The sequence below is a fragment of the Bombina bombina genome, chromosome 12 (genome assembly GCF_027579735.1).
Source record: "Bombina bombina isolate aBomBom1 chromosome 12, aBomBom1.pri, whole genome shotgun sequence".
NCBI lineage: Eukaryota > Metazoa > Chordata > Amphibia > Anura > Bombinatoridae > Bombina > Bombina bombina.
Window position 1 is genome coordinate 103799898 of NC_069510.1, and position 27347 is coordinate 103827244.

General features: G+C 41.4%; 1 protein-coding gene across 1 annotated transcript in view; it reads right to left on the minus strand.

The window, feature by feature from the left end:
- Positions 1 to 5844: 5844 nt before the first annotated feature.
- Positions 5845 to 27347, minus strand: part of SYP (synaptophysin) — an 86157-nt gene continuing 64654 nt past the window's right edge. Inside the window, exons 6-7 of the mRNA XM_053695987.1 lie at positions 10744 to 11038; positions 5845 to 6797 (exon numbers count right to left, since the gene is read on the minus strand). Of these exons, the coding sequence (XP_053551962.1) occupies positions 10748 to 11038 (291 nt within the window). The 3' untranslated portion in view covers positions 5845 to 6797; positions 10744 to 10747. The remainder of the gene's footprint in view (positions 6798 to 10743; positions 11039 to 27347) is intronic.

The window sequence follows — 27347 nt, forward strand, 5'->3', positions numbered from 1 at the left end:
AGATTTCACAGACATCTTTGAAAAGAAAGCAGCTGATATGCTGCCACCCCACCGTCCTTACGGCTGCAAAATCGACCTCTTTCCTGGAGCCCCACTTCCTAAAGGGAGGACTTATCCACTCTCCAAAGCTGAAACCAAGTCCATGGAGGACTATATTCAAGAAAACCTAACTAAAGGCTTTATTCACCCCTTCCTCTTCTCCTGCCGGGGCTGGCTTCTTTTTTGTCAGTAAGGACGGTGGGCTCAGACCCTGTATTACGGAGCCCTAAACAACATCACTATCAAGAATCGCTATCCCATTCCTTTGATCACTTAACTGTACGATTCACTTCAGAATGCTCGCTATTCCACCAAGCTTGACCTACGTGGGGCGTACAATCTTATTCGCATCTTCCCAGGGCAAGAATGGAAGACTGCCTTCAACACGAGATCAGGGGATTACGATCAAGTCCAGATCCAGTTCCTTGGCTATGTCATCTCGAAGGAGGGTTTTGCCATGGATCCTTCTGAGCTCACAGCAGTTCTGAAATGGCCTCAACCAACTTCTTTAAAGGAACTACAGAGATTCTTGGGGTTCTCCAATTATTACCGCAAGTTTATAAAGAACTTTTCCCAGATAGTTGCCTCCACTTACTGAGTTGACTAAACGGAACAAAGACTGCAAAAATTGGCCTCCTGAAGCCATCAATGCCTTCTCTCTTCTGAAAAAAGCCTTTTGTTCTGCTCCTATGCTCTGCGATCCTGATCCTGACCTGCAGTTCACTTTAGAGGTTGACGCCTCCGAGATTGGAGCTGGGGCAGTCTTAACCCAAAGGGATCCTTTAACTTCCAAGTTGCACCCTGTAGCCTTTTTCTCTAAACGCTTTACTCCTGCAGAGAGGAATTACAATGTGGGTAATCGTGAACTCTTAGCCATTAAGATGGCCCTGACTGAATAGCGTCATTGGCTAGACTCTAGTGAACACAGGGGGAACAATATAATACAGAGATAAAAAAAATAGTCACTGTGGGTTTGTTTGTGAGAGCTTTATATTCCTCTCAAAGCTCAGACCTACATAAAGAGGAACATTTATAGGGAGCAGTGGGGTTTTGGTATCCACAAAACCATGGCTTCAATATTAGGTTATGGGTGGAGGAGGTCTTAAAGGGACATGAAATCCCAATTTTTTTCTTTCATGATTCGGATGGAGCATGCAATTTTAATCATCTTTCCAATTTACTTCTATTATCAAATTTGCTTTATTCCCTTGGCATCATTTGCGGAAGGAGCAGTAATGTACTACTGGCAGATAGCTGAACACATCTATTGAGCCAATCACAAGAGACAAATATGTGTAGGCACCAATCACCAGCTAGCACCCACTAGTGTAGGATATATACATATTTTTTTTATAACAAACGATACCAAGAAAACTAAGTACATTTGAAAATAGAAGTTAATTTAAAAGTGTGTTAAAATGACTAGCTTGATCAGATTTCTTCAAGTTTATTATTGACTTTTCTATCCCTTAAAGTATCTCAGACCAATTAATGTAGTTATGGTAGGGATTAGGGTTAACCCCTTTATGGGATGCAAGGTAATAAATGGATCCCACATTCATGGCTGCTACGTTTCTGCACAGGAGACATTCCTGCTACCATGTTTAGGGGTGATGGTGACACCATGGCTGGGATACATTACATTTGCAATATTGCTGTCACTTGAGGCACTATCCTGGCAAAAAAAAAACAGAGCAGTTGTGCTACACATGGTATTCGCTAATCCTTGCTCATTACTGTTCCAGTGCTAATTTAATACACAACAAATAAACAATACATGAGGACTGGACCAGAGTGTTGGCCCTTAAAGAAGTCACATTGCATTAGTACAAGGTGTAGTCTCAGGTAACTATTTAGACACACACCAAGATGACAGCAAATGGGCACCCTTGACATCACTGGACTCCATTTTGACACGTTCTAGATATGTTTCTTCAGTTTTGGGAGTACTCGGGCCAATCTATATAACTCTCACCGCAGACCTGCGGATCACCACTAATAGTTTATCTCTCGTTTTACTTGGGACCAGAGTGGACCTACCGCCCCAATGTAAGATGGCGATTTAACTCTAAGCCGGATGTGAGGCCTAATACGTCTTGTGGTTCTGCTACTAAGTATGAAATACAAATAATAAAAATGAATAAAACCTGTAAGTCAGTAGCCGCCTTAAAATGGCGACCACTGGTCGGATCACGTGACTGACAATTACTATGGTAATATGCGATAGAGGCCACGCCATCTTTACCGAGGGTATATGTCAGTCGCCGCGGCCATCTTTAGTGTGGGTATATGGAAGTCACGGTTTTATCAGGAACATTGAGACACAAAAGCTGCATTACTCCGATTATGAATTTTTTTTTTTGTGGAGTGGCCTTTGCTCCTTTAGGTTTTGCTTTAGCAGCTTGGCCACAGGTTTTAACACATATTAGACAGTCAACTCAACATGTTTTATTGCTATATAGAGAGATAATCCCTGTATTACCCATTCCCTTTTTGCATAGAAAACATGGTTATATTAAACTTTTTACGTTAGTAATTACCTTGCATCTAATCCTCTACTGACAGCCCCCTGATCACATGACTTTTTATTTATTTATTTATTTATTATCTGACTTGCATTTTTTCCAATTAGTGCCATGTCATCCAAAACCCACCGACGTGAGCACAATGTTATCTATATGGCTCACATGAAATAGCACTCTTCTGTTGTAGCTAATAAAAAAGCATGTAATAACAGGCTGTCTTTAGTGGCTTAGAAACAGGCAGAAATTTAGAGGTTTAAAGGTTATAAAGTATATTACTATAACAATGATGGTTGCGCAAAGATGGGGATTGGGTAGTAAAGGCGTTATCTATCTTTTTTAACCAATAACAATTTTTCTGTTGACTGTCCCTTTAATATTATCTAAGTCTTATCATATATCACTTTCAAGGGAGTTAATGTGTATTAAACCTCACTGTTACCTAAGCTAGAGGGTACCGCCAACCCCATTCAAATTCTCACTGACCTCAAGAATCTGACTTACCTAGAGAATGCTCATCATCTCAATCCTCGACAGGCCAGGTGGGCCTTGTTATTTTCCCGTTTTAACTTTGTGGTCTTATCTTCCTGGGACTAACAATAAAAAGGCTGACGCCCTTTCCCGTCAGTTCCCTCAGTCTAGTGGTTCTTCTGAAGCTCCTATTGAACACATCATCTGTGGTTGGTCAACTTAACACCTCTCTTCTTCAAAGACTGCAACGTGCCCACTCTAGAAAGCCTTCTGAAGCCCCCACGGCTCCAGATATCTTCTTTGTACCTCTAAACCTACGCACCCCTGTGCTATCCTGGGCCCATGATAGTAAACTGTCAGGACATCCTGGTTTGACAAGAACTTTCAAGCTTCTTTACCGACATGTATGGTGGCCTACCATGAAGTCTGACGCTCAGGATTATGTGAAAGCCTGCACGACTTGTGCTGACAATAAGACTCCCCGATCCTTGCCTCCTGGCTTACTCCAACCGTTGTCCATTCCAAAACAACCTTGGACACACATAACAATGGATTTCATTGTGGATCTCCCTCCTTCTGACCATCATACAGTTATCTGGGTTGTGGTGGATCGATTTTCCAGATTGGCTCATTTTGTACCCTTAAAGAAACTGCCATCTGCCCAAGAATTATCCTCTCTTTTTCTGTTACATGTGGTACGATTACATGGCATTCCTTTGAATATTGTTTCCGACAGAGGTCCATAATTCATCTCTACTTTTTGGAAAGCCTTTTGAAAGTTGATTGGAACCACTTTTCCTTGTCTTCTGGCTACCATCCTCAGACTAATGGGCTGACTGAGAGAGTGAATCAAGATCTCGAAGCCTATCTCAGAACATTCGTTAATTCTCTCCATACCAACTGGTCTGAATTGTTACCCCTAGCTGAACTGGCAAAGAATACTTATTGGCACTCTTCTCTACGATGTTCTCCATTCCAAGCCGTAGCAGGTTACCAACCTTGTGTCTTTCCTCTTTTTGCTCAGTTCACAGTGGTCCCCGCTGCAGACCGACACGTCACTAACCTCACTACTCATTGGCAACGTATTCGCTCTCAGTTACGTTCAGCTGTCTCCAAATACAAGAGGTTTGCTGACCATCACAGAGCTTCTGTTCGTGCCTTTTCGGTAGGTGAAAGTATTTGGGTCTCTGCTCGACATATTTGTCTACGTCAACCCAGTTACAAATTAGGGCCTAGGTTTATCGGCCCTTACAAGGTCCTTAAAAGACTGTCTCCTGTTGCCTACAAAGTGGCCTTGCCCAGAACCTTGTGTATACACCCAATCTTCCACATCTCACTACTCAAGCCCCATATCAAGAACAGATATACTCGACTCAGACCTCCTCCTCCTCCACTCTTAATTCGTGGAGTACGAGGTTTCTAAGATCCTGGATTTCAGATACAGACGCAGGCAACTGCAGTACCTCGTGCATTGGAAGGGTTACTCTGTGGTAGATCGTTCATGTATTCCTGCCCGTGATGTGCATGCTCCTTCTTTGGTCTCCAGGTTTTATGTTGCTCATCCCTCCAAGCCAAATTTGGTTCTCGGAGGTAACTACCTAGGAAGGGGTCTTTGCCATAGACGCGGCGGTGGTGACTCGTTGCTATGGCCGTTGCCATCGCCGCAGGCGGTGCTTTAGAGTAAGCGGTGATGACGTCATCGACACACGCTGCCTCTCCATCCTGGATGCTGCTCCTCTATACACCTGTGTGTCCTCCTTGCCGCGAATCAGCGCCTATGTAAGTACCTGCAATGCTTACATGCACTGCCCAAGTATAGGTGTTACTTAGTGTGCTCCTGGGTGTTATTGTTGCTGTATGCTGGACTGTTATATTGTTGCTGACCTCTGCTTGTTTGACCACTCTGCCTCTTTACCCCTAAAGTGCTGGATTGATTTAGTGTTGCTGATCTCTGCTTGTCTGACCATTCTATTAGTTTACCCCTGAACTGTTATACTGTTGGATTTCCCTTTGTTGCCGACTCCTGCCTGTTCCTTCTATTGATTTACCCCTGAACTGCTATTCTGCCAGATTTCCTTCCTATTGCCGCTAAGGACTGCTCTGCCTACTGTGAGTACTGCTTACCTCATTTTACAAACTTTCTCTATTCCCTATCACTCCACTTGACGCCTGGATAAGAAGACTACTGGCCAAGTTTGGTTTGATAGAGGAATATCCCACAAGCATGGAGAACAGCAATACTTCCAAGTCATTGTAGTCTTTCTCTACTGCCATGGGCATTGTATATGATGGTTGCTTCTTAATCTTTTTGAAATAATTTATTCCAAGAAATCGTTGTCAGGGGAGAAAACCAGTAGAGGACTATACCCCAGCTACAGCAACACTCTCAAAAGTCAAATTAGATTTGAACTATCTGATGATAGAGATAGCGGGAAAGGAAGGGAACCAAGGGAGAAAGAGGGAATAAGGGGAGAGAAAATTAATGAGTGGAAAGTGAGGGAACAAGTTGAGAAAATGGTGGCGAGGCAATGACGGGAAAGAAAGGGAACTAGTGGAGGAACAGGGAATGGTTGAGAGAAAGATAGATAATGAGAGGAGAGAGGGGGAACAAGGGGAAGAGGGGGAAAGAGAGGGAATGAGCAGTAAGAAGGGGAAAGTGAGGGATTGAGGGGAGGTACAATGGAAAAGATAGGGAAAAAGTGTGTGGGGGGGGGAAGAATGAGGGGAAGGAAAGATGAGATAACAACGAGATTAGTTCCCTGTAGCCCCTGACTGATCCTGTGGGATTTAGTAATGACACACACACCACCTGTTCCAGTCTGTCTTTATTTCCGGTTAGGGTTACAGCACATCAGTGTCACAAACACGATACACAGCACAAGGGGTACCAGGCATGGGTGATTTGGGGGTTGAAGCAGTTGTCAGTAATGGGACAAGTGGGGTATTTAATGCACAGGGAGGGGCATCTTTAGTGTTCCCATCCTTGTATTCTGTTGCTTTCCTAATCGGCACAATGTATCATAACTACACAGAGCACACTGGCATTCAGCTACATATATAATCTGCATTGTTTCCTTTGTTGCGTGAGGGGCCTAAAATGCGTTGCAAGGTGCAGACACCACTGATTGCTACAGAAGAAATAGAACTAACCAGGAAAGCTTAAAAACAGTGTATAAACAATCATTTCCCCAAAAACCCCTTCAATGTCAGAGACACTAGTAGCTAGTCCTATAAAATACTCTCTTAATTTACCATACTGTGCTTACTAATGACAGGGACGCATTTTAATGCACTTTCTGGCAAAGAAGGGGTTACACACGGCTACACCCTGGCAGGTAAGGGGTTACACAGAAATACTCTGCAGAGCTCTGGCAGGGAAGGGGTTACACAATAATTGTTCTGCAGGGCTTTGGAAGGGGTTACAGCGATGCTCTGTAAAGCTCTGGCAGGTAAGGGGTAACACAGCAATGCTCTGCAGAGCTTTGGCAGGGAAGGGGTTACACAGCTATGTTCTTCAGGGCTCTGGCATGGAAGGGATTACAGCAATTCTCTGCAGGAAGACAGTCTCTGGTAGAATGAGATGGGGTTTCCTGTGTTTTGGTACATATATATATCATTAAATATATATTATATTATATATTATATAAACATCACGGACACAACATTCTCCCATTTATATTCACTCGGGCAGCTGGGCTGCAGCACTGCACATCAGAACGGAACAACCTGAAGCAGGAGCTCACGGAACGGCTGTGTCACATCAGCCTAAGGGGAGAGATACGGAAGAGAGAAAGGCGTGAGAGAAAAAAAAGGAACAGCAATGAGACAAAGAGAAAAAGAGAGAGGAAAAAAGAGACAGAGAGTGAGAGAGAGGGAGAGAGCAACAATATGAGAGGGAGAAAGAAAAAGAAAGACAGAGGATGAGAGAGAGACTGAGTGGATGAGCGACATAGTAAAAGAAAGAAAGTGAGAGAGAGAAACCAGGTAGAGACAGAGGGGCCTATTTATTAATGTGCGAGTGGACATGATACGATGTAGCGTATCATGTCCGCCGCACACCGATAAATAGCCGTATCATGTCCGCCGCACACCGATAAATGCCTACAGCATACGCTGTCGGCATTTATCATTACACAGGAAGTTTTTGTGAACTGCTTGTGCAATACCGCCCCCTGCAGATTCGGGTGTCAATCAGCCCGATCGTATAGGATTGGGCGGATCGATATCCGCTGCCGCAGAGCAGGCGGACAAGTTATGAAGCAGCGGTCTTTAGAAGGCTTGCGCGGAAATAGGGGCATCAAGCTCCATTCGGCGCTTGATAATTCGGCCCCAGAGAGTTAGCGAGAGGAAGAGAGAAACATTGAGAAAGTCAGAGGGTGAGCGAGATCAAGAGACAGAGAAAGTGAGAGAGATGAAAAGAGAGGGAAAGGAAGAAAGAGACAGCGTGAGAGAGGAAGACAGAGTGAAAAAAAAGACAGACAGAGAGAGAAAGAAAGAAAGAAAGAAAGGAACAAAAAAGGTAACAATAGACAGAAAGGAACAAAGTGTGAGGGAGAAGGCTGAAAAAAAAAGAGATTGAATGAGAGGGAAGAAAAACAGGGAGTAGACAGAGGGGAAAGGAAGAGTAATGTGAGTGAGGGGCGACAGAAATAGGTAAAAAAGAAAAGAAAGGATAGGATAAAGGTATGAACAAGAGAAATTATGTATTGAGAAGTATAACACATTATATACATTGTCAGTCCCCCAAGTAATTTGCCTACTTAATCCCTTGTCCACTAAACATGACTGCAACAAGCTAGGGTACCTGCACACATGTCCAGATCCCTAAACACATCCGTAACCACACATAACTTGCACCCAGAGGTTGTAACAATACATGAACATGTCCAGGAGTAAAAAAAAGCCCACACATCCAGAGGTCAGACCAAACCATACACATGTCCAGAAGTTTAACAACATTCACACATCTAGATGTCAGACCAAACCATACACATGTCTAGAAGCCAAACACCACACTCACACATCCAGAGGCCAGCCCAAACCATACACATGTCCAGAAGTCAACACAACATTCACACATTCAGAGATCACCACAAACATGTCCAGAAGTGAAACACAACACTCACACATTCCGAGGTCAGCACAAACCACAAACATGTCCAGAGGTCAACACAACATTCACACATTCAGAGATCAGCACAAACCACAAACATGTCCAGAAGTGAAACACAACACTCACACATCCAGAGGTCAGCACAAATCCCACACACATGTTCAGAAGTGAACCTAACACTCAGAAATCCAGAGGTTAGCACACACCACACACATCCAGATGTCAAACCCAACACTTACACATCTAGAGGTCAGCCCAATCCACACACATGTCCAGAAGTCAAAAAAACACTTACACATCCAGAGGCTAGCACAAACCACACACACATATGTCCAGATGTCAACACAACACTCATACATCCCGAGGCCAGGCCACACCCCTCACATGTCCAGAAGTCAACACAACACTGACACATCCAGAGGTCAGCTCAAACACACACATGTCCAGAAGACAAAACAACACTTACACATCCAAGGATCAGCACAAACCGACACATGTCCACAGGTGGGACAAAACACACATATCCAGAGGACACCACAACTCACACACACTTCCACACACACATCTAAAGGTGAGACAAAGAACAAGAGGTTGGCATGGCACACATGCCAAGACGATGGCACAACACATACATGTCCAGAGGTCAACACACACATACACATGGGCATAAGTGAACACAACACTCACACATCCAGGCACAACCACTGACATGTCCAGAAGTCAACACAATACTCACACATCCAGAGATCAGCCCAAACCACACACATGTCCAGAAGTCAACACAATACTCACACATCCAGAGGCCAGGGCGAACCCTACACATACCAAGAAGAGAACACAACACTCACACATCTAGTGTAGGGTTGCTACCTCAGCCATGTTTTCCCGGAAATACTTATGAGTTACACATGCTACAAAATGTGCAGGGAGGAACATGAATAGTGCTGTCTAGGATCACTAATTTGTGTGCTGTCCATGGGTACAATTCATGTCCCCCCTCTGCACACCCTGTAGCATGTGTAACTCATAAGTGTCCAGGAAAACATGGCCGAAGTGGCAACCCTAATCCAGTGGTCAGTGCTAACCATACACATGTCCAGAAGACAACACAATACTTACACATCCAGAGGTCAGCTCAAACCATACACATGTCTAGAAGACAATACTCAGACATACAGAGGTCAGCTCAAACCATGCACAATACTAGAAAACAATACAATACTTACACATCCAGAGGTTAGCCCAAACCATACACATGTCTAGAAGACAATACTAAGACATCCAGAGGTCAACCCAAACCATACACATGTCCAAAAGACAATACTCAGACAAACAGAGGTCAGCCCAAACCATACACAATACTAGAAAACAACACAATACTTACACATCCAGAGGTCAGCCCAAACCATAAACATGTCCAGAAGACAACACAATGCTTACACATCCAGAGGTCAACCAAAACCACACACATGTCTAGAAGACAACACAATACTTACACATCCAGAGGTCAGCCCAAACCATACACAAATCAAGAAGACAACAGCACTCACACATCCAGAGATCAACACAAACCGACACATGTCCAGAGGTGGGACAAAGCACACATGTTCAGAGCGCAGCACAACTCAAACACACATCCAGGGTTGGCACAACATACCAACACATATAAAAGGTGAGACAAAGAACAAGAGGTTGGCACGGCACGCATGCCAAGATGATGGCACAACACACACATACAGATGTTACCACAGTGGACACATGTCAAGAGCTAGGCACAAAATATGTCAAAGTTGAGAGAAGACATACACATGTCCAGAAATCAACATAAAACACACATGCACCGAACACACATACAGATAAGTCCAGAGGTTGGCACAACACACACACACACACATTCAAAAGTGGGACAAAAAACACATTACACAGGGTGAAAAAGCACACGTATGTCCAGAGGTTGGCACAGCACACAAACATTCAGAGGTTGGCATATCATACACATCCATATGATGGCACAACACATGCACATCCAGAGGATGGTACAAAACATCAATCAGAAGTTGGCAAAACACACATGTCCAGGGGACAACACTATTTACATACAGTTGGAGGTCAACACGATAAACACGCACTTCCAGAGGTCAGCACAATTCACATAATCAGAGGTCAGCATAATGCGCAAATCGAGAATTCAGCACAATGCACACATCCAGAAGACAGCACAAAGCGCACATCCAGAAATCAGCACAATGCGCACATCCAGAGGTCAGCACAATGCACACATCCAGAGGTCAGCACAATGAGCACATCTACAGGTCAGTAAAATGTGCACATCAGAAGGTCAGCACAACCACAATACGCACATTCACAGGTCAGCACAATATGCACATCCACAGGTCAGCACAATGCGCACATCCAGAGGTCAGCACAATATGCACATATTAAGAGCTTGGCAAAAGGCACACACATGTCCTGAGACACAGACACAACCAGTAGTTGATAAACTGCACAATGCAATAACGTCCGGAAGGTGATACAAAGCACTTACATATACAAAGGTCAACTCATTTCCAAAAGTGGCTGTGTAATGAGGAAACTCACCATCTCACATCTGGTTGGAGAAGGAGGTGGGCACACCTGGCTGATTGTAGGTGCCCTGGCTGTACGGCTGCTGAGTGTAGTCTGGCTGCTGCCCATAATAGTCAGGCTGGTAGCCTCCTTGCTGTGCATAGCTATCCTGCTGAACATATCCTTGGGGCTGGTTGTAGGTTTCAGGAGCTGGCTGTTTCTCCTGGGCTGGTGGTGGGTACTTCACGAAGGGAGTGCTCCACCCAGTCTCTTTAAACACAAACCAGACGTTTCCCAACCAGATGATGAGATTCAGGAAACCAAAGGCCTAAAACAAAGAAGTATTTTATCAAGAGCTGCCATTTTTTTGTATTACAGATTACACTGAATCTGCAGACACTTAGAAGTGACTACTTTTATTAAACTCACCTTAACCTAATGGTAACAAAAATGACATGCTCTTTTTCTGGTAGAGAATGTAATTTTAAGACTATTGACCCTATTAAACCCCAGCAAAGGTGTTAAACGACTAAGAAGTGGAACTTGCGCTACTGATTCAATCAGCACTATTTTTCATTTGGGACCAGCAGTGCATAACGTTCACGGAGAGGGGAACCTACAAACTACAGAAAAACATTTAGGGCGAGATTACAAGTGGCGTGGCAAATCTAAATTTTTCGCTAGCGAAATGCTTTTTGCGCTTCTTGGGATCCGCTCGTATTACAAGTTGAGCTAGCGGAGTTTTCGCATGCTCGTTGATGTGTTCTCCATTGAAATCAATGGAGAAAAAAAAGTGGAAAAAATTCTTCAAATTCAAATGAGCCAATAGGATGAAAGGAAAAAAACTTTAATCCTATTGGGCTGATTTGAATTTGAAAGTTCAAATCAACCAACAGGAATGCAAGGGTACCCCTAGATAAAAGGGGGTACCTTGCATTCAATGTTCAGTGTGCGGCTGGAGACCGCATGAAGAGGACCTCCGTGTCTATGGTCTGAAGAGGAGGACCGACGTTGCCGCAAACGTCCCCACCGGGATGAAGATAGAAGATGCACCGCTGATTGAAGAAGATGAAGATGGAGCGCCGCCCATCATCATTGGTGAGTACCAATTTTGGGGATAGACATAGTTTTTTTTTTTTATTTGTTGTTTGTTTTTTTAAGATTAGGGATTTTTTTAATTTTATTTGCGCAGAAAAATAGCTGTTAGTTAGGATTTTTTTTTATTTTGAGGGGTTTGGGGAGTAGGGGGTTTTAATGTTAGGGGGTAATTTTTTTTTTATGCAAAAGAGCTGTTTGCTTTAGGGCAATGTCCTTATAAAAGGCCCTTTTAAGGGCTATTGGTAGTTTATTTGTAGAATCGGGTTTTTCATTTAATTTTTTATTTTTTTAGGGGTAGGTATTTTGTTTATTTTTTGTAAATGTTAGTTGTGGTTTTTTGTAATGTAGGTTTTTTATTTTTGGTACTGTAAGTTGGGTTTTTTTTTTTAAGTAATGTTAGGTTTTTTTTTAGGTTAAGCTTAGGTTTTAATTTAAAGGACCAGTAAACACAGTAGATTTGCATAATCAACAAATGCAAGATAACAAGACAATGCAATAGCATTTACTCTGAATTTCAAATAAGCAGTAGATTTTTTTTAACACATTTCAAAGTTATGTATATTTCCACTCCCCCTGTACCATGTGATAGTAATCAGCCAATCACAAATGCATATATGTATAGTCAGTGAGTTCTTGCACATGCTCAGTAGGAGCTGGTGACTCAAAAAGTGTAAATATAAAAGACTGCACATTTTTGTTTAATGGAAGTAAATTGGAAAGTTGTTTAAAATTACATTCTGTATCTGAATCATGAAAATTTAATATAACCTGAGTGTCCCTTTAATTTTACAGGTAAGTTTTTATTTAATTTAAGGTAGTTAGTATAGTTTTTCATTTAATGTATGGGTATTTTAATTGGAGTTACGCTAGGGGTGTTAGGTTAGGGGGTTTAGTTGTTAGTTTATAACTGTGCATTGTGGGGGATGGCGGTTTAGGGGTTAACAGTTTATTTAGGTAGTTCGCGTTGTGGGGGATGGTGGTTTAGGGGTTAGTTTTATTTGTGGTTGCCGATGTGGGAGATGGCGGTTTAGGGGTTAACCCCTTAACGACCAAGGAAGTGCCAGGCACGTCCCACAAAAAACGGTTATTAACGACCAAGGACGTGCCTGGCACGTCGACTGGGGTTTCAAGCGCTGGAAGCCATCGTGATCGCTTCCAGCCGCTTTCAAGGTATTGCAGTGATGCCTCGATATTGAGACATCACTGCAATACCCTTTTTTACACACCGATGCAGAGAGTCAAATTTATGAGTAGGGAGAGGGGAATAAATGTTGGGAAAGGGATCTGGGAGGCGGAGGGGGAATTGAGAGGGGGCAGCTACACTACAGAAAAAATTATTTTTTATTTATAAAAATAATAAAAAAACGTTTTTTTCATCAAACTGGGTACTGGCAGCTGTAGATATTTTGAATTGTGGGGGATGGCAGTTTATGGGTTAATAGTTTATTTAGGTAGTTTACGTTGTGGGGGATGGCGGTTTAGGGGTTAATACTTTTATATAGTGTTTGCGGTGGGGGATAGCGGTTTAGTGGTTAATAGTTTTATGTAGGGTTGGCAATGTAGGAGGATGGTGGATTAGGGGTTAATAGTTTTATTTATGGTTGGAGATGTGGGAGATGGCGGTTTGAGGGGTAAAGGGCGGTTTATTGAGGCATCACTTTAATACCCTTTTTTACATAACGATGCAGAGAGAGCCACTCTGTGGCCCTCTCTGCATCAGTCAGCGATGGTGCTCAGGGAGGTTAGGAGCTAAGGGGGATCCAACACTGCATAATAAATATAACTTAAAAATTAAAAAAAAAAAAAAGCCTTTTATTTTAGGACTGGCAGACTTTCTGCCAGTACTTAAGATGGCAGTGACAATTGTGAGGTGGGGGAGGGAAGCTGTTTGAGAGGGGTCAGGGAGGAATCAGGGGGTTGGAGGTGTCAAGTGGGAGGCTGATCTCTACACTAAAGCTAAAATGAATCCTGCAAGATACCTAATTAACCTCTTCACTGCTGGGCATAATACAAGTGTGGTGCGCAGCACCATTTAGCGGCCTTCTAATTACCAAAAAGTAATGCCAAAGCTATATATGTCTGCTATTTCTGAACAAAGGGGATCCCAGAGAAGCATTTACAACCATTTGTATTATAATTGCACAAGCCGTTTGTAAATAATTTCAGTGAGAAACCTAAAATTTGTTAAAAAGTTAGATCAATACTTTGGGTTGTCTACTAAAAAAAATAAATCTGCTCTGATGAAATGCCTGTTGGCATGAAACGCGTCAGCTGTTTGTGCCTGTGAGCTGTGCCTGAATGTTTTTACATTGAAATCCTAATAAAATAGACATTTTAACTTTTATGCTTTCCCTCTTGCATCTATTTATCTCAGTGGACTGAGCTGTCCCTTGTAAAAAAAATATATACATGTGAAGGGTTATTCAGAGATTCCTGATAGATATCAGTGTTACAATATAACTATTGCTAATTTTGAAGAAAAAAAATGGTTTGGAAATAGCAAAGTGCTACTTGTACTTATTGCCCTATAACTTGCAAAGAACAAGTAAACATTGGGTATTTCTAAACTCAGGACAACATTTAGAAACTATTTAGCATGGGAGCTTTTTGGTGCTTGTAGATGCGCAAGAGATTTTGGTGGTCAAAGTTAGAAAAAGTGTGTTTTTTTTAATCTTTGTATCATATTTTATAATTTGTTTTATATTAAATTATATGATATGATGAAAATAATTGTATCTTTAGAAAGTCCATTTAATGGTGAGAAAAACGGTATAATATGTATGGGTACAGTAAATGAGTAAGAGGAAAATTACAGCTAAACACAAACACCACAGAAATGTAAAAATAGCCTTGGTCCCTAACGGTAAGAAAATTGAAAAATTGTCTGGTCACTAAGGGGTTAATAGTGTAGTTTATGGGTGTAACTGTACATTGTAAGGTATTTTTGTTGCGTTTTGTGCATCTTTTTAGTTTAGGAAAACAGTTTACCTGAGCTCTTAGATCGCGGTAAGGATTGAGGTGGAAAAGGCTATTGCGCTAGCGCAATCACTATTTCTCCTGACTTGTAATATCAGCGGAAGAAAAATGGATCACGAAAATCGTGATTGTGCTAACGTCATATCCATTGCGCATCACTTGTAACCTCACACTTAATTAATAAATAAAAACAAGATTTATGCTTACCTGATAAATCTATTTCTTTCAGGATATGGAGAGTCCACAACATCATCAATTACTAGTGGGAATATCACTCCTGGCCAGCAGGAGGAGGCAAAGCGCACCACAGCAAAGCTGTTAGGTGTCACTCCCCTAACCATAAACCCCAGTCATTCGACCGAAGGGAAATGGAAAAAAGGAATAACACAAAGGTGTAGAGGTGCCTGATGTTTAGTAAAAAAATAACTGTCTTAAAATTTTAGGGTGGGGTCGTGGACTCTCCATATCCGGAAAGAAACAGATTTATCAGGTAAGCATTAATCTTGTTTTCTTTCCTAAGATATGGAGAGTCCACGACATCATCAATTACTAGTAGGAACCAATACCAAAGCTAGAGGACACAGATCACTAGGGAGGAATAGCAAGACAGGCAGACCTAAACAGAAGGCACCACAGCTTGAAGAACCTTTCTCCCAAAAAAAGCCTCGGCTGAGGCAAAAGTATCAAATTTGTAGAATTTGGAAAAAGTATGAAATGAGGACCAAGTGGCTGCTTTGCAAATCTGTTCCACAGAAGCTTCAATTTTGAAAGCCCAAGAAGAGAAGACAGCCCTCGTGGAATGAGCCGTAATTCTCTCAGGAGGCTGCTGGCCAGCAGTCTCATAAGCAAAACCAATAATACTTCTCAACCAGAGAGAAAGAGAAGTAGCAGTAGCTTTCTGACCCTTACGCTTTCCAGAGAAACAAACAAACAGGGCAGAAGACTGTTGAAAATCCTTAGTCGGCTGTAGATAAAATTTTAAAGCACGCACGACATCCAAGTTGTGTAACAAACGTTCCTTACTAGAAGAAGGATTAGGACATAGAGAAGGAACAACAATTTCCTGATTAATATTTCTATCCGAAACCACTTTTGAAAGAAAACCTAACTTAGTACGAAGAACTGCCTTATCAGTATCAAAGATAAGGCGAATTACACTGCAAAGCCGAGAGTTCCGAGACTCTCCGAGCAGAAGAGATAGCAATAAGAAACAAAACCTTCCACGATAACAACTTATCTTGGACTTTGCCTGCTGCAAAACTTTAGGAGCAAGGTTAAGGCTCCAAGGAGGAGCAACAGACTTATACACAGGTTCTGACCAGGGCCTGACAAAAAGATTGAACATCTGGCACACCTGCCAGACGCAGATAATAAAGATAATGCAGAAATCTGACCCTTCAGAGAACTGACTGACAATCCCTTCTCCAGAACTTCCTAGAGAAAAGACAAAATCTTAGGAATCCTGAGCCCCACTCCAAGAATAGCCCTTTGATTCACACCAATAAAGGTATTTACGCCATACCTAATGGTAAATCTTTCTACTAACAGGCTTGCAAGCCTGAATCATGGTCTCAATGACCGACTCAAAAAAAATCCTGCTTAGACAGAACTAAGCGTTCAATCTCCAAGCAGTCAGTTTCAGAGAAACGCTATTTGGATGAAGGAATGGACCATGAGTTAGAAAGTTCATCCTCAGAGGAAACCTCCAAGGTGGAAGAGATGACATCTTCACTAGGTCTGCATACTAGATCCTTCGAGGCCACGCAGGGGCTATTGGAATTACCGATGCTCTCTCCTGAGAGATACAAGCAAAGACTTGTGAAAGGAGAGCAAACGAAGGAAAAAGATATGCCAGACTGAAATCTAAAGAAACCGCCAGAGCATCTATCAGGGCAGTCTGTCGATCTCTCGACCTTGAACCGTACCTTGGAAGCTTGGCGTTCTGTCGAGACGCCATCATATCCAACTCCGGCATCCCCCATTTGAGGGTTAACCTGGAGAACACCTCCGGATGGAATGCCCACTCCCTGGGATGAAATGTCTGTCAGGAAGTCCGCTTCCCAGTAGTCCACCCTGGAATGGGGATGGCAGATAGACAGCAATTGTAAGCTTCTGCCCACTGAACAATCCGAGCCATCATGGCTAGGAAACTCTGAGTTCCTCCCTGGTGGTAGATGTAAGCCACTGAGGAGATATTGTCCGACTAGAACCTGATAAACCGGGCTAAGGACAACTGAGGTCAAGACATCAGAGCATTGAGAATCGTTCCCACCTCAAAGATGTTTATGGGGAGAACAGACTCCTAATGAGTCCATAGTCCCTGTGTCTTAACAAGTCCCAAACTGCTCCCCATACCCGCAGGTTGGCGTCATTGGTCACAATCATCCAGGAAGGTCTCCGGAAGAATGTGCCTGAGACAGATGCTCCTGAGAAATCCACCACGGAAGAGAGTCTCTTGAAGACTGATCTAGATCTATCTTCAAAGACAGATCCGCATGTCCGCTTCTCCTTGGAAGAAATCCTTGATTTTCTGACCTCTGTCAGAAATATTCTCAAGATAGGGAAACTATCATGGTCCCTAAGAAAAATTACCCTTGTAGATGGAACAAGAGAACTCTATTCCAGGTTTGTTTCCATCCATGAGAACATAGAAAAGACAACAAGATCTCTGAATGTAAGTTTGCTAGAAAAAAGGATGGCACCTGAACCAAATTTCGTCCAGGAAGAGTGCCCCTGCAATACCCAAAGACCTGAAAGAGTCTTTCTAGAAAGGCAAATCTCAGGAACTTGAGAAAATTCCTAGGATGGAAACATGAAGATACACATCCTTCAGGTCTATGTTCGTCATGAACAGACCCTCTAACCAAAAGGAAGAATGGAACAAATGGATTCAATTTTGAAGGACGGTACTCAGAAAACTAGTCTAATAGAATTCTAGGCCCTATTCCCTTACTGGAACTGGGACTATCACTCCCAGGGAGGAAGGTCCTGAACACAGTTCAAGAATGCCTCTCTTTTTACCTGGACTGCAGATAATCTGGAAAGGAGAAATTTGCCACTGGTGGGGGGGGGGGGAATCTATAATTCTATTTAAAACCTTAAAATACTACCCCAAGGATCTGGGACATCTCGTATCCATATCCAACCCCTGATCGGGGTAAACCCAACATGCTAATTTAGACTCAGCTGCAGGTTTCTTAAATGTTTTCCCTCTGTTCCAAGACTGATTGGGTTACCAAGAAGACTTGGACTGTTCCTGTTTGAAAGAGAAAGACTTTCCTTTGAAAAGGAACAAAAATTACTTTGACAACCTTTAAGCCTATTCTACTTATTGTGTGGTAGAAAAGACCCTTTTCCACCAGAAATATCAGAAATCGCTTCTGCAAGACCAGGTCCAAACAAGATGATAAAACAAAATACCCTTTGGAAGTAGTTATGGCAACTCTTAAATGAGAATTATCCCTAAATCTCACAATAAATAAAAATCTATACAAAGAAAGAGTGCGCTACAAAGCCAACTACAAATTATAAAATTATATAAAGCCACTATGGTGTGTACTATGAATATTTTTTTTACTTTTTTACTGCCACATAATTAATATTCCTCTTAGGTATAGAAATGGCAATATTCTTGCTAAATATTTGTCATAATTTTTTTTTTTTTTTTTTTTTAAACAATGTAAAAACAATCGTTCATAAATTAAAAACTATATATTGAGGTGCACCTCTTAATCGTACTATCAAGCAGATATATCATAAGTTCATAATGGTATCAAAATTCATTGGATATTTGTAAGCTTATCAACTTCATAAATATTGCAAATTCATATGTATTATAAATTTATAGCATCATATATCAAATACACAATCAAAATATATTAATAAGATTTGCAAGTAAAATAGAACATCAACTTGATTGTACTCTAACGATATGATGGTTACTCTTTGGTGTATGTATTGAACGGTCCGTTCTATTTATACAGGCATCCATTGGTTTTTATAGAAACCATATATGTCAGTATAGTATAGTAAAGACGGCCCCTTTATTTTAATAGTAGTGTCTCCGTTATTTTACACGGCTTTACTATGGTGTTGAAAAAGAGTTCTGTTCATATAGTTCTATTTAGTTGTGTAAGTTATTATGTCCTCCGTTTTCCACTTTATGTTCTGTACTGGTCTCCAAAGAAGGGAATCTACTCACCGGAATTCAAAAGCTTGTTGGTAATCCTTAGCTTTCTCTGACATTACCCTCTCCGTGTGACTGACGTGTCTGGTGTAATTTGGCGTTCTCTCTGCCGATTCAGATCTTTGACGTGTCTTGTTCACGTGTTTGGTACTCTACCAATGGGGACGTCAGATTACCGGCAACTTGTAGTAGAATCATTGGAATGAAAGGATTTCGATTATTTGAATTTTCACAAATTTAAAATGGAAAGTTATTTTGCTCAGAGTGCTCATGAGACTTCAAATAGTAATGTATAGAAGACGTCTTGATGTAAGAACCTTTGAAATTCTTAATATCGTTCCGTAGTTTACACCAACAATCTCTTGTTGGATAAGAAATTTCTTGCTTGCACAACACAGGACTGGCTGTATGCAAGCAAGAAAGGAATTGGCTAGCCTGAGAGCCTAAATTCTGTCTTGGAACTCCTCCAAAGGAGTCTCTATAAAAATTGAATCAGACAAGGCGTGCAAAATAAGATGCCACACTTGAAACAGTGGCAATACAAACTGAAGGTGGTCATTGAAGATCTTGAATTTAACATACGTCTTCGTCAAATAAGCCTCCAGCTTCTAGTCCATGGGATCCGTAAAAGAGCAGCTATCCTCTATAGGGATCATAGTTTTCTTAGCTAGAGTAGAAAAGGCTCCTTCTACTTAAGGCACGTGCACCCTATCTTTAAGAGAGTCAGCGACAGGAAACATCTTTTTAAATACTGGAGATGTGGAGATAAAATACCCCTGGCTTCTCCCATTCCTGAGAAATAATCTCTGTAGCACAGACGGGAACAGGAAACACCTCCACAGAGGAAGGAACATCACAGTATATAATAATTTTACTATATTTCCTATGGTTGACAGCAACAAGTGTATCAAAGTCGTCCAAAGAAGCCAATACCTCCTTAACAGTACATGAAGGTGTTCAAGCTTAAAAGTGAAGTGTACGTCTTCAGTATCAGACAAAGGATTTATACTGTCCAAATTTGAGATGTCACCCTCAGAGGCAACCAGCGTATTCTCCTCATTGGACTTATGAGGGAGAGCAAACTGGGTAGCAGGAGATGAAACAGAAACCTTACTATCTGAATCTCTAAATTTCCAGCATTACTCAGTCATCCCTCTATGACAGGGAGCATTAATAAACATCAATTAAATCACTAAACCAAGTCTCCTCATCTCACAGAGACCTCAGAAAAAGTGCCGCTCAGTTCTCAGACGGAGAAGGAGGCGATCACGTGATTTGATTAAAGAACAAGGTGAGAATGGCTTTGCTCCGTTCTCATGCCGGAGGAGGCAGAGTCACATGGCAACAAAGAAGAGAAGTGCATAGTTAATATTTAACATTGCGCTCATTCACACCACCATCAAATAAAAACTTCAGACAGTCCAAACTCTGGAAGAACAATCTTGATTACAAGTAGAAACTCACCCAGTGAGTTCCGGTTCTAGAAACTCCAACCTTATCACTGTGCTTCAGTGGGATACACATAACTGCAGATTAGTGAAAAATGAAGTGCAATCAAACTTAACCAAAGTCACAGCCTCAGGGGATAGTTCCCGCCATATAGAGGGAATAAAATCCCCACATGTTTCACACATAAAATAAGTGCCTGCCACTGCCAATTAAAATCCTTCCCAAAGGATTCATCTGTTCCAATAACTATTACAGGCAAACTCTTCCTAGTGCAACTCTCCCAACCTAGAAGACAAAGGCACTTACCTGCAGTCTAGCCGTCCGGCAGGAGGACAGCTTACAAGGTGTGAGAGGACACATACTCATCACAGAGACCTGTAGAAAGAGAAAGAACAGAGTAAACCTACTCTGGCTTTCTGTACCATGGGCAGCAAATATGTTAGGAAAACGCAGCAAGGCCCACCTCAAAAGTTCCTAACTATTTTTTTTTTTTTTTTTTTTAAATCAAAGTTTTTTATTGAGGTAATTAGTAAAACAATAAACAAACATAAGCAGAGACATATGTTAATTCTAGACAAACACATCTGATACCAGAAATAAATCATAACGATCATACATGTAGTAAACATGGCAGACTAAAAAGCTAAACTGCCTCAAACATATATATGGTATAGGTTGCATTGATACCACATATTAGTAAAATGAGAGACAAACATAAGCTGGGACATGTGTTACTTTTAGACAAACACAACTGATATCATAAGTAAATCATGACAATTAATCCTATAGTAAACATAGGAAACTACACAGCTAAACTGCATCATTCATGTAAATGGTATAAATTACATTGATACCTCATATTTTTAATATTTTTGTGAGATATTGCGATAGTACCTCTTTATCAAAATCTGCAGCCTATTAGTAAGAAACTTGAAACTGGGATATGCAGATATTTCTTTAATTGAAAAAAAAACTATTTTCCCTGAAAGGTACTATATAGGATATCAATTGGGACCTTAGCTCTTATGAAATAGATATGGAATACAACCAATATCAGGAGCGGATTAATACCGCTAAATATTCACCACATATCCTTAAAAAAAAAGGAAAGGTAGGTGAGGTGAGGGGAGGAAAGGTTCTCATCTGATATCTAGGATTAGGAGAAAAACAATAGAAGCTGAAAAGGTGTAGGGACAGTACTATGTGACCGGGAACTACCCTGCCATTATAATTGGGAATTATATATAGAAAAACTCTAGGCTAGGCCATGTAGCTTACAGTGTAAGGGTATCTATGGCTGCTCTAGTAGAAAATGTTTCCATGAGATGAATTAGTGCAAATTTGTGATCTAAATTTTAGCACAATAAAGTTGTAAGCATCTATATAGGTTGTATATGAAGCATATAAAATAAAATAAAACATTTGAACCTGCTTAAGATAAATTAAAAAAGCTCCACCGAAGGCTCTAATATATAGTGGGATACCTATTTACCAAGTTGTCTCTATATACTCTCCCCAACTAGTTTGCTACCTCGGCCGCCGGCAGCATACGTACTTAGAAGTGCTATACAAATGCAAGAGGAAAGTTTGACAACTTATCCTGTCTCGTATAGATTAAATGATGTTTTAAATTTAATAACACTTGTGTAGGGAATAGGTTTCAGCCTTTTAGCAGGGTGAAGAAATGAGCTCTTTAGATCAAACAGCGACATCTATGTGCTATCCTTTGATATATATGAGGGATAAACATACAAAGCTATGGTACAATATCACTCCTTAAAATCAAACCGTACACCATAATGAGCAAAAAAAAACAAACAAACAAAAAAACAAGAGGATTCCCCCTGAGATCCATATTGAGAGTAAAGAGGAGAACAAATAATACACCAAAAACTGGGGGAGAAGGGGGGGTATATGAGTATACATAATGTTCAGCCAACTCCAGATTTCCCAACTTTGGGACAGGATGGGATGAGGGTATACAAATGTCTCTCCAATTTACTAAAGTCCCGTTTGTTTGATAATGTGGAAGTCATTATGTTCCAATCTGTGCAGTGATGTAAGACCAAGTCCCACAGTGGCGTTTTCTCCCCCTCGTGGCTAGGAGCTGCCCATATGAGTAGATAGGGAGTGTGAAAAACTGGAGCGACTGTACCGTTGGGTAAATGGTGATGCCGGCTATGTGAAGGGGTCCCAGAGAGCAGAGTGTTGCGTATCACTACTGTGGTATTGTAATCTAGATGTGTTGTGCCGCTTCTCTCCTTGCGGACTCCATCTGTTATAGATGGGACCTCCTCCAAGTTGCAGTGCGTTGTAGCTTGTGCCTCCTCTGATAGCTGCGCGGCTAGTTCCCAAACTGCCCACAGGCTGCGCTTCAAATCTACAAAATTCTCCTCCATGCGTTGAAACATTAAATCCTCCTCTCTAACATCAGGCTCCATGGTCATGGGTGTTAGTGATAATGAAAGTATATACACAGCCAATAGAGTGTATTGTAGGGCCCAGTCTCTGGTATTATTAAGCAGGCAAACTTAACCTAGACATCAGCGGGAAGGGGGGAGGGGGTTCCGTTGCCCTGGTCAGGAATAAAGAGATACGACTCTGAGTTCTGAATGAATTCTCCCCTACTTGCCTGTGGCCAGCTATTAGGCGTTGCGCCGGGCAGGAGTATCACAGTTCACCAGGCAGAGAGAGTAGATGGATAATGGCGGCTCAGAGTTTCAGGATATCAAGGCAGCTTCATACAGGAGCTTTGTGGCAAAACATCTACCGTACAGTCTCAATCAAAGACACTGAGGCTAGTTCCATAAGATGAGACCAAAAAGTGTGATTATCCTCTATAGGATCATAAACAATTAAGTAGATATAAAAATTTTAAGCAGGAGTTTCCATGAAACGTGTCTGCTCTTTCCAACAGTTGGCTCCGCCCCCGTTCCTAACTATTTTAAAGCCGCCACCACCACCCTATTGAAGAGATTAACGTGGACTATGGCTAGATCCAAAAATCTTGTTTGTAGCGAAAGAAATCCAATTTTCATCAGACACCAAAACTTCACCTCCTCTATTGACAGAGGCAAAGAGAATGACTGAGGTTTATGGGTAGGGGAGTGACACTTAACAGCTTTGCTGTGGTGCTCTTTGCCTCCTCCTGCTGGCCAGGAGTGATATTCCCACTAGTAATTGATGATGTTGTGGACTCTCCATATTTTAGGAAAGAAATAATAAATGAAAACTGGGTACCTGAGATGGACACCGCTAGAGGGAGGGGGGGGGGTGGAAGGGTTGAGGAAGGATCCCTACATTACAAAACAAAAGAATTAGAAAGAAAGTACCTAAGATGATGGTAAGGAGTGTAGGTGGGGGGAGGGATCAGAGAGGTTGGAGGGTAATGCCTACATTACAAAACTATTACCCTTATCAGATAACTAATTAACCCCTTCATTTTCCAGAAATTTTAGAAGTGTGGTGCGCAGCAGCAATTAGCGTCATTCTAACTAAAAAAAAAACAATGGCAAAGTTGTGCTTGTCTGCTATTTCTGAATGAAGAGAATCACAGAGAATCTTTTAAACCATCTGTGTTATGACTGCACAACAGTATTTAAATAATTTCAGTTAGAAACCAAGTTTGCGAAAAATTTTTTTTTTTTTTTTTAAATATGATCGCATTTGGCAGTGAAACAGTGGCATGAAAGCATAATTTATTCTTACCTGATAAATTATTATTTTTTTCATGGTGGTGAGAGTCTATGATCTATTACTCTTGGGATTTACTCTTCTCTACCACTAGGAGGATATGCGCTGGAATCAAGTTATTACACTTTTGGATTAAAGAAAAATGTAATTGGGCTAATAACTGAAGGATACTTGACTGAAGAACAATTAATAGAACAATCCTTTGTGTTTATGCCAGAGGGACTATTTACAATTCAGTCTATTTATCCCTTCAGCTCAGAGGAAGGCATCTGTAAAATTGAAGAAGCCTCCCTGGTGTTTGATCAGCCGATCAAACAGCAAGAATACCCCAATACCCAGAGTAGTGGGGGCAATATAAGTTATAATCAAGGGGACCTCGCCTCTAGATTAGAAGAAGCCTATGAAATAGGACAGTCTGAAATCTTTCCAGGATTTCAGCTAATAGTTGAAGAGCAAATATCTTTAGCTAATGGCTGTTCCACTGATGATGAACGCCAACAGCTACGGGGACTCCTGATGGAGTACAAGGATATTTTTGCTAGGGATTCTTATGACTGTGGTACTACAGACTTGCACATTGCCAGAATCCAAACAGATTCCAATGCACCGCCCGTCTTTGTTAAACAATACAGACATAGATAGAAACATAGAAACATAGATATTGACGGCAGATAAGAGCCATAGGCCCAGCAAGTCTGCCCGACCTTACCTAACTTACCTCATATCTCGGTGAGTACCTTGTATCTAAGCCTCTGCAAACTGCCCCCTTATCGTAGCGCAGACTTCCTTCAGCCTCATATGATTCTCTCGCAGAAATCATAAGAAATTTGGAAGAAAGAGGTATTATTAGACAGGTGCACAACTCTTATAATAATCCTATTCTAGGTGTTCTTAAGCGCAATGGACAATGGTGTTTGTGTGCTGACTTAAGGCAGCTAAACAAATGAGTGTACATTTCTGGCTGGCCTGTGCCATATATTGACCAGTGCCTAGCGCAGATGCAGGGATCCAAAATATTCACTGCTATTGATTGTGCACAGGGATATTCGACCATAAAGGTACATGAGGAGGACCAGTATAAGCTGGCATTCTCATTCCAAAAGGTCCAGTATGCATTTCAGAGACTTCCTTTTAGATACATAAATTCTGGACATGAATTTGCTGTATTCATGCATAAGGCTATGCCTGATGCACTGGAAAGGGGGACCTTATCTTATGTTGATGATGTTTTAATCAAAAGCACAGACTTTGAAAAACACATCACAGAACTTAAACACGTCCTCAGCCAACTTATAAGGGCAGGCGTCAAATTATCCCTACAAAAAGCTCAATGGTGCCGCATTCGTGTAAACTTCTTAGGACATGAAGTTACTTCTGAAGGGCTAAATCCTCAGAAGAAAAAGGTGGAAGCTATAGTAAATTCTAAAAACCCAACTAACTTAAAGGAATTGAGATCATTCCTGGGTATGACAAATTATTCTCGCAAATTCATTGATAATTATGCAGAATTAGCTAAACCACTACTACTTCTTCTAAAGAAGGATGTGAAATGGCACTGGAGTGAGACTCAAGAGACAGCCATCAAGGAGCTGAAGAGGAAACTCACTCAAGCACCTTGCTTAGCGTACCCTGAAGGTAGTAAACCTTTCTACTTAGAGACAGGTTACACAAATATAAGCATGAGTGCTGTTTTATACCAAAAGCATGATAATTTAAGTAAAGTATTGCTTATGCGAGCAAAACTCTATCCCCAGTAGAAATAAAATTTAGCGATTGCGAAAAGCCCTCTTATCTACTGTATGGTCTCTACAAAATTTCCGCAGCTATATACAGGGCGAGAAAATTATTGTAGAAATGGCCCACCAGCCTTTGCTATATCTGCAAAGTGAGAGAATAAGAGATGGGAATTTGTCTAATAGCCGCATAACAGCTTGGACTCTTTCCTTACAAGGCTGGCCTTTAGAAATTCGCTACAAGCAGAATAAAAAGAATCCAGTCGCACAAGGGCTTGCTGAGCTCCACGACTGTACTGCTAAAGATCCTGGGGAAGAATAATCAGAAGATGATTTCCTGGAGGAACAATTGCTTTCCCCGTATAAGAAATACAATAAGGACCATTGTCAGACATTACCTTGGGTATTTGTTGATGGTTGTTCTTACTATGTCACTATTGATAATGAGCGCAGATTAGTCGCTGGCATTTGTATAACTTGGGCAAGTGGATTCCCAAATATTTCTGTAGGTTTCAACATTTGACCAAGATCCAGTCAAGTTGCAGAACTAACTGCTGTTCTAAAAACCATTGAGATGGCTATTGAACATGGTATTCATGAATTTCTAATCATCACTGACTCAAATTACGTGCGCGACAGTTTTGTTGAATACCTGCCAACTTGGAAAAGAAATGGCATGCAGAAAAGTAACAACAAACCAGTCAAGCATGGCAAGTTGTTCTGTGAGATTGATAATCTGGTGCTGTCCAATGATTTAACCATACACTGGAAAAAGACCAAGGGTCATTCCAGGGTTCTAGGTCCTGATAAGGAAGGCAATGATTTTGCAGATTCATTAGCCAAACAAGGAGCCATAACTGGAGAACTCCTTAATATTGACCACTTAATGGGTGCAATTCAGGTAGAAGCCATTACCAAAAACCAGGCTAAACAACAGAGTGAGCCTAACTTGGTACAATGGAATCAAGATTCTCCTAGTGAGGACCTGATCACTAGTCAAAAAGAAGACCCCATTGTAGGCACCTTCTATAAACACATAGAAGATCCTGAAAACAACCCCATATCAAAAGATGATTGTATTGGCAAGGAAGATCTTAGAATCTTAATGAAATCCAGGTCACAATTCAAGTTGCAGGATGGTTTGTTAATTAGAACCTCTAAAACTGGCATCCAGCAATGGGTGGTACCCACCAAGTTCAGAGGTCTAATGCTTCAACATGCCCATGATGCTTCCACATCTGGCCATTGTGGAGCCAAATTAACATTATGAAATATTGCGTGATTACTCCTTCTGGCCACACATGTTGAAAGATGTTCAAACCTACTGTCAAGGGTGTCTAATCTGTCGACAGTTCCAACTCACTGCATCAACACATAGAGCGCCATTGCAGAAAAGGGGGATGGTAATGCCATGGTCAGATATACAAATTGATTTTATTGGTCCAGTAACAAGGTCATCAAGAGGTAACAAATACATGTTAATAGTGACATGCCTGTTCACT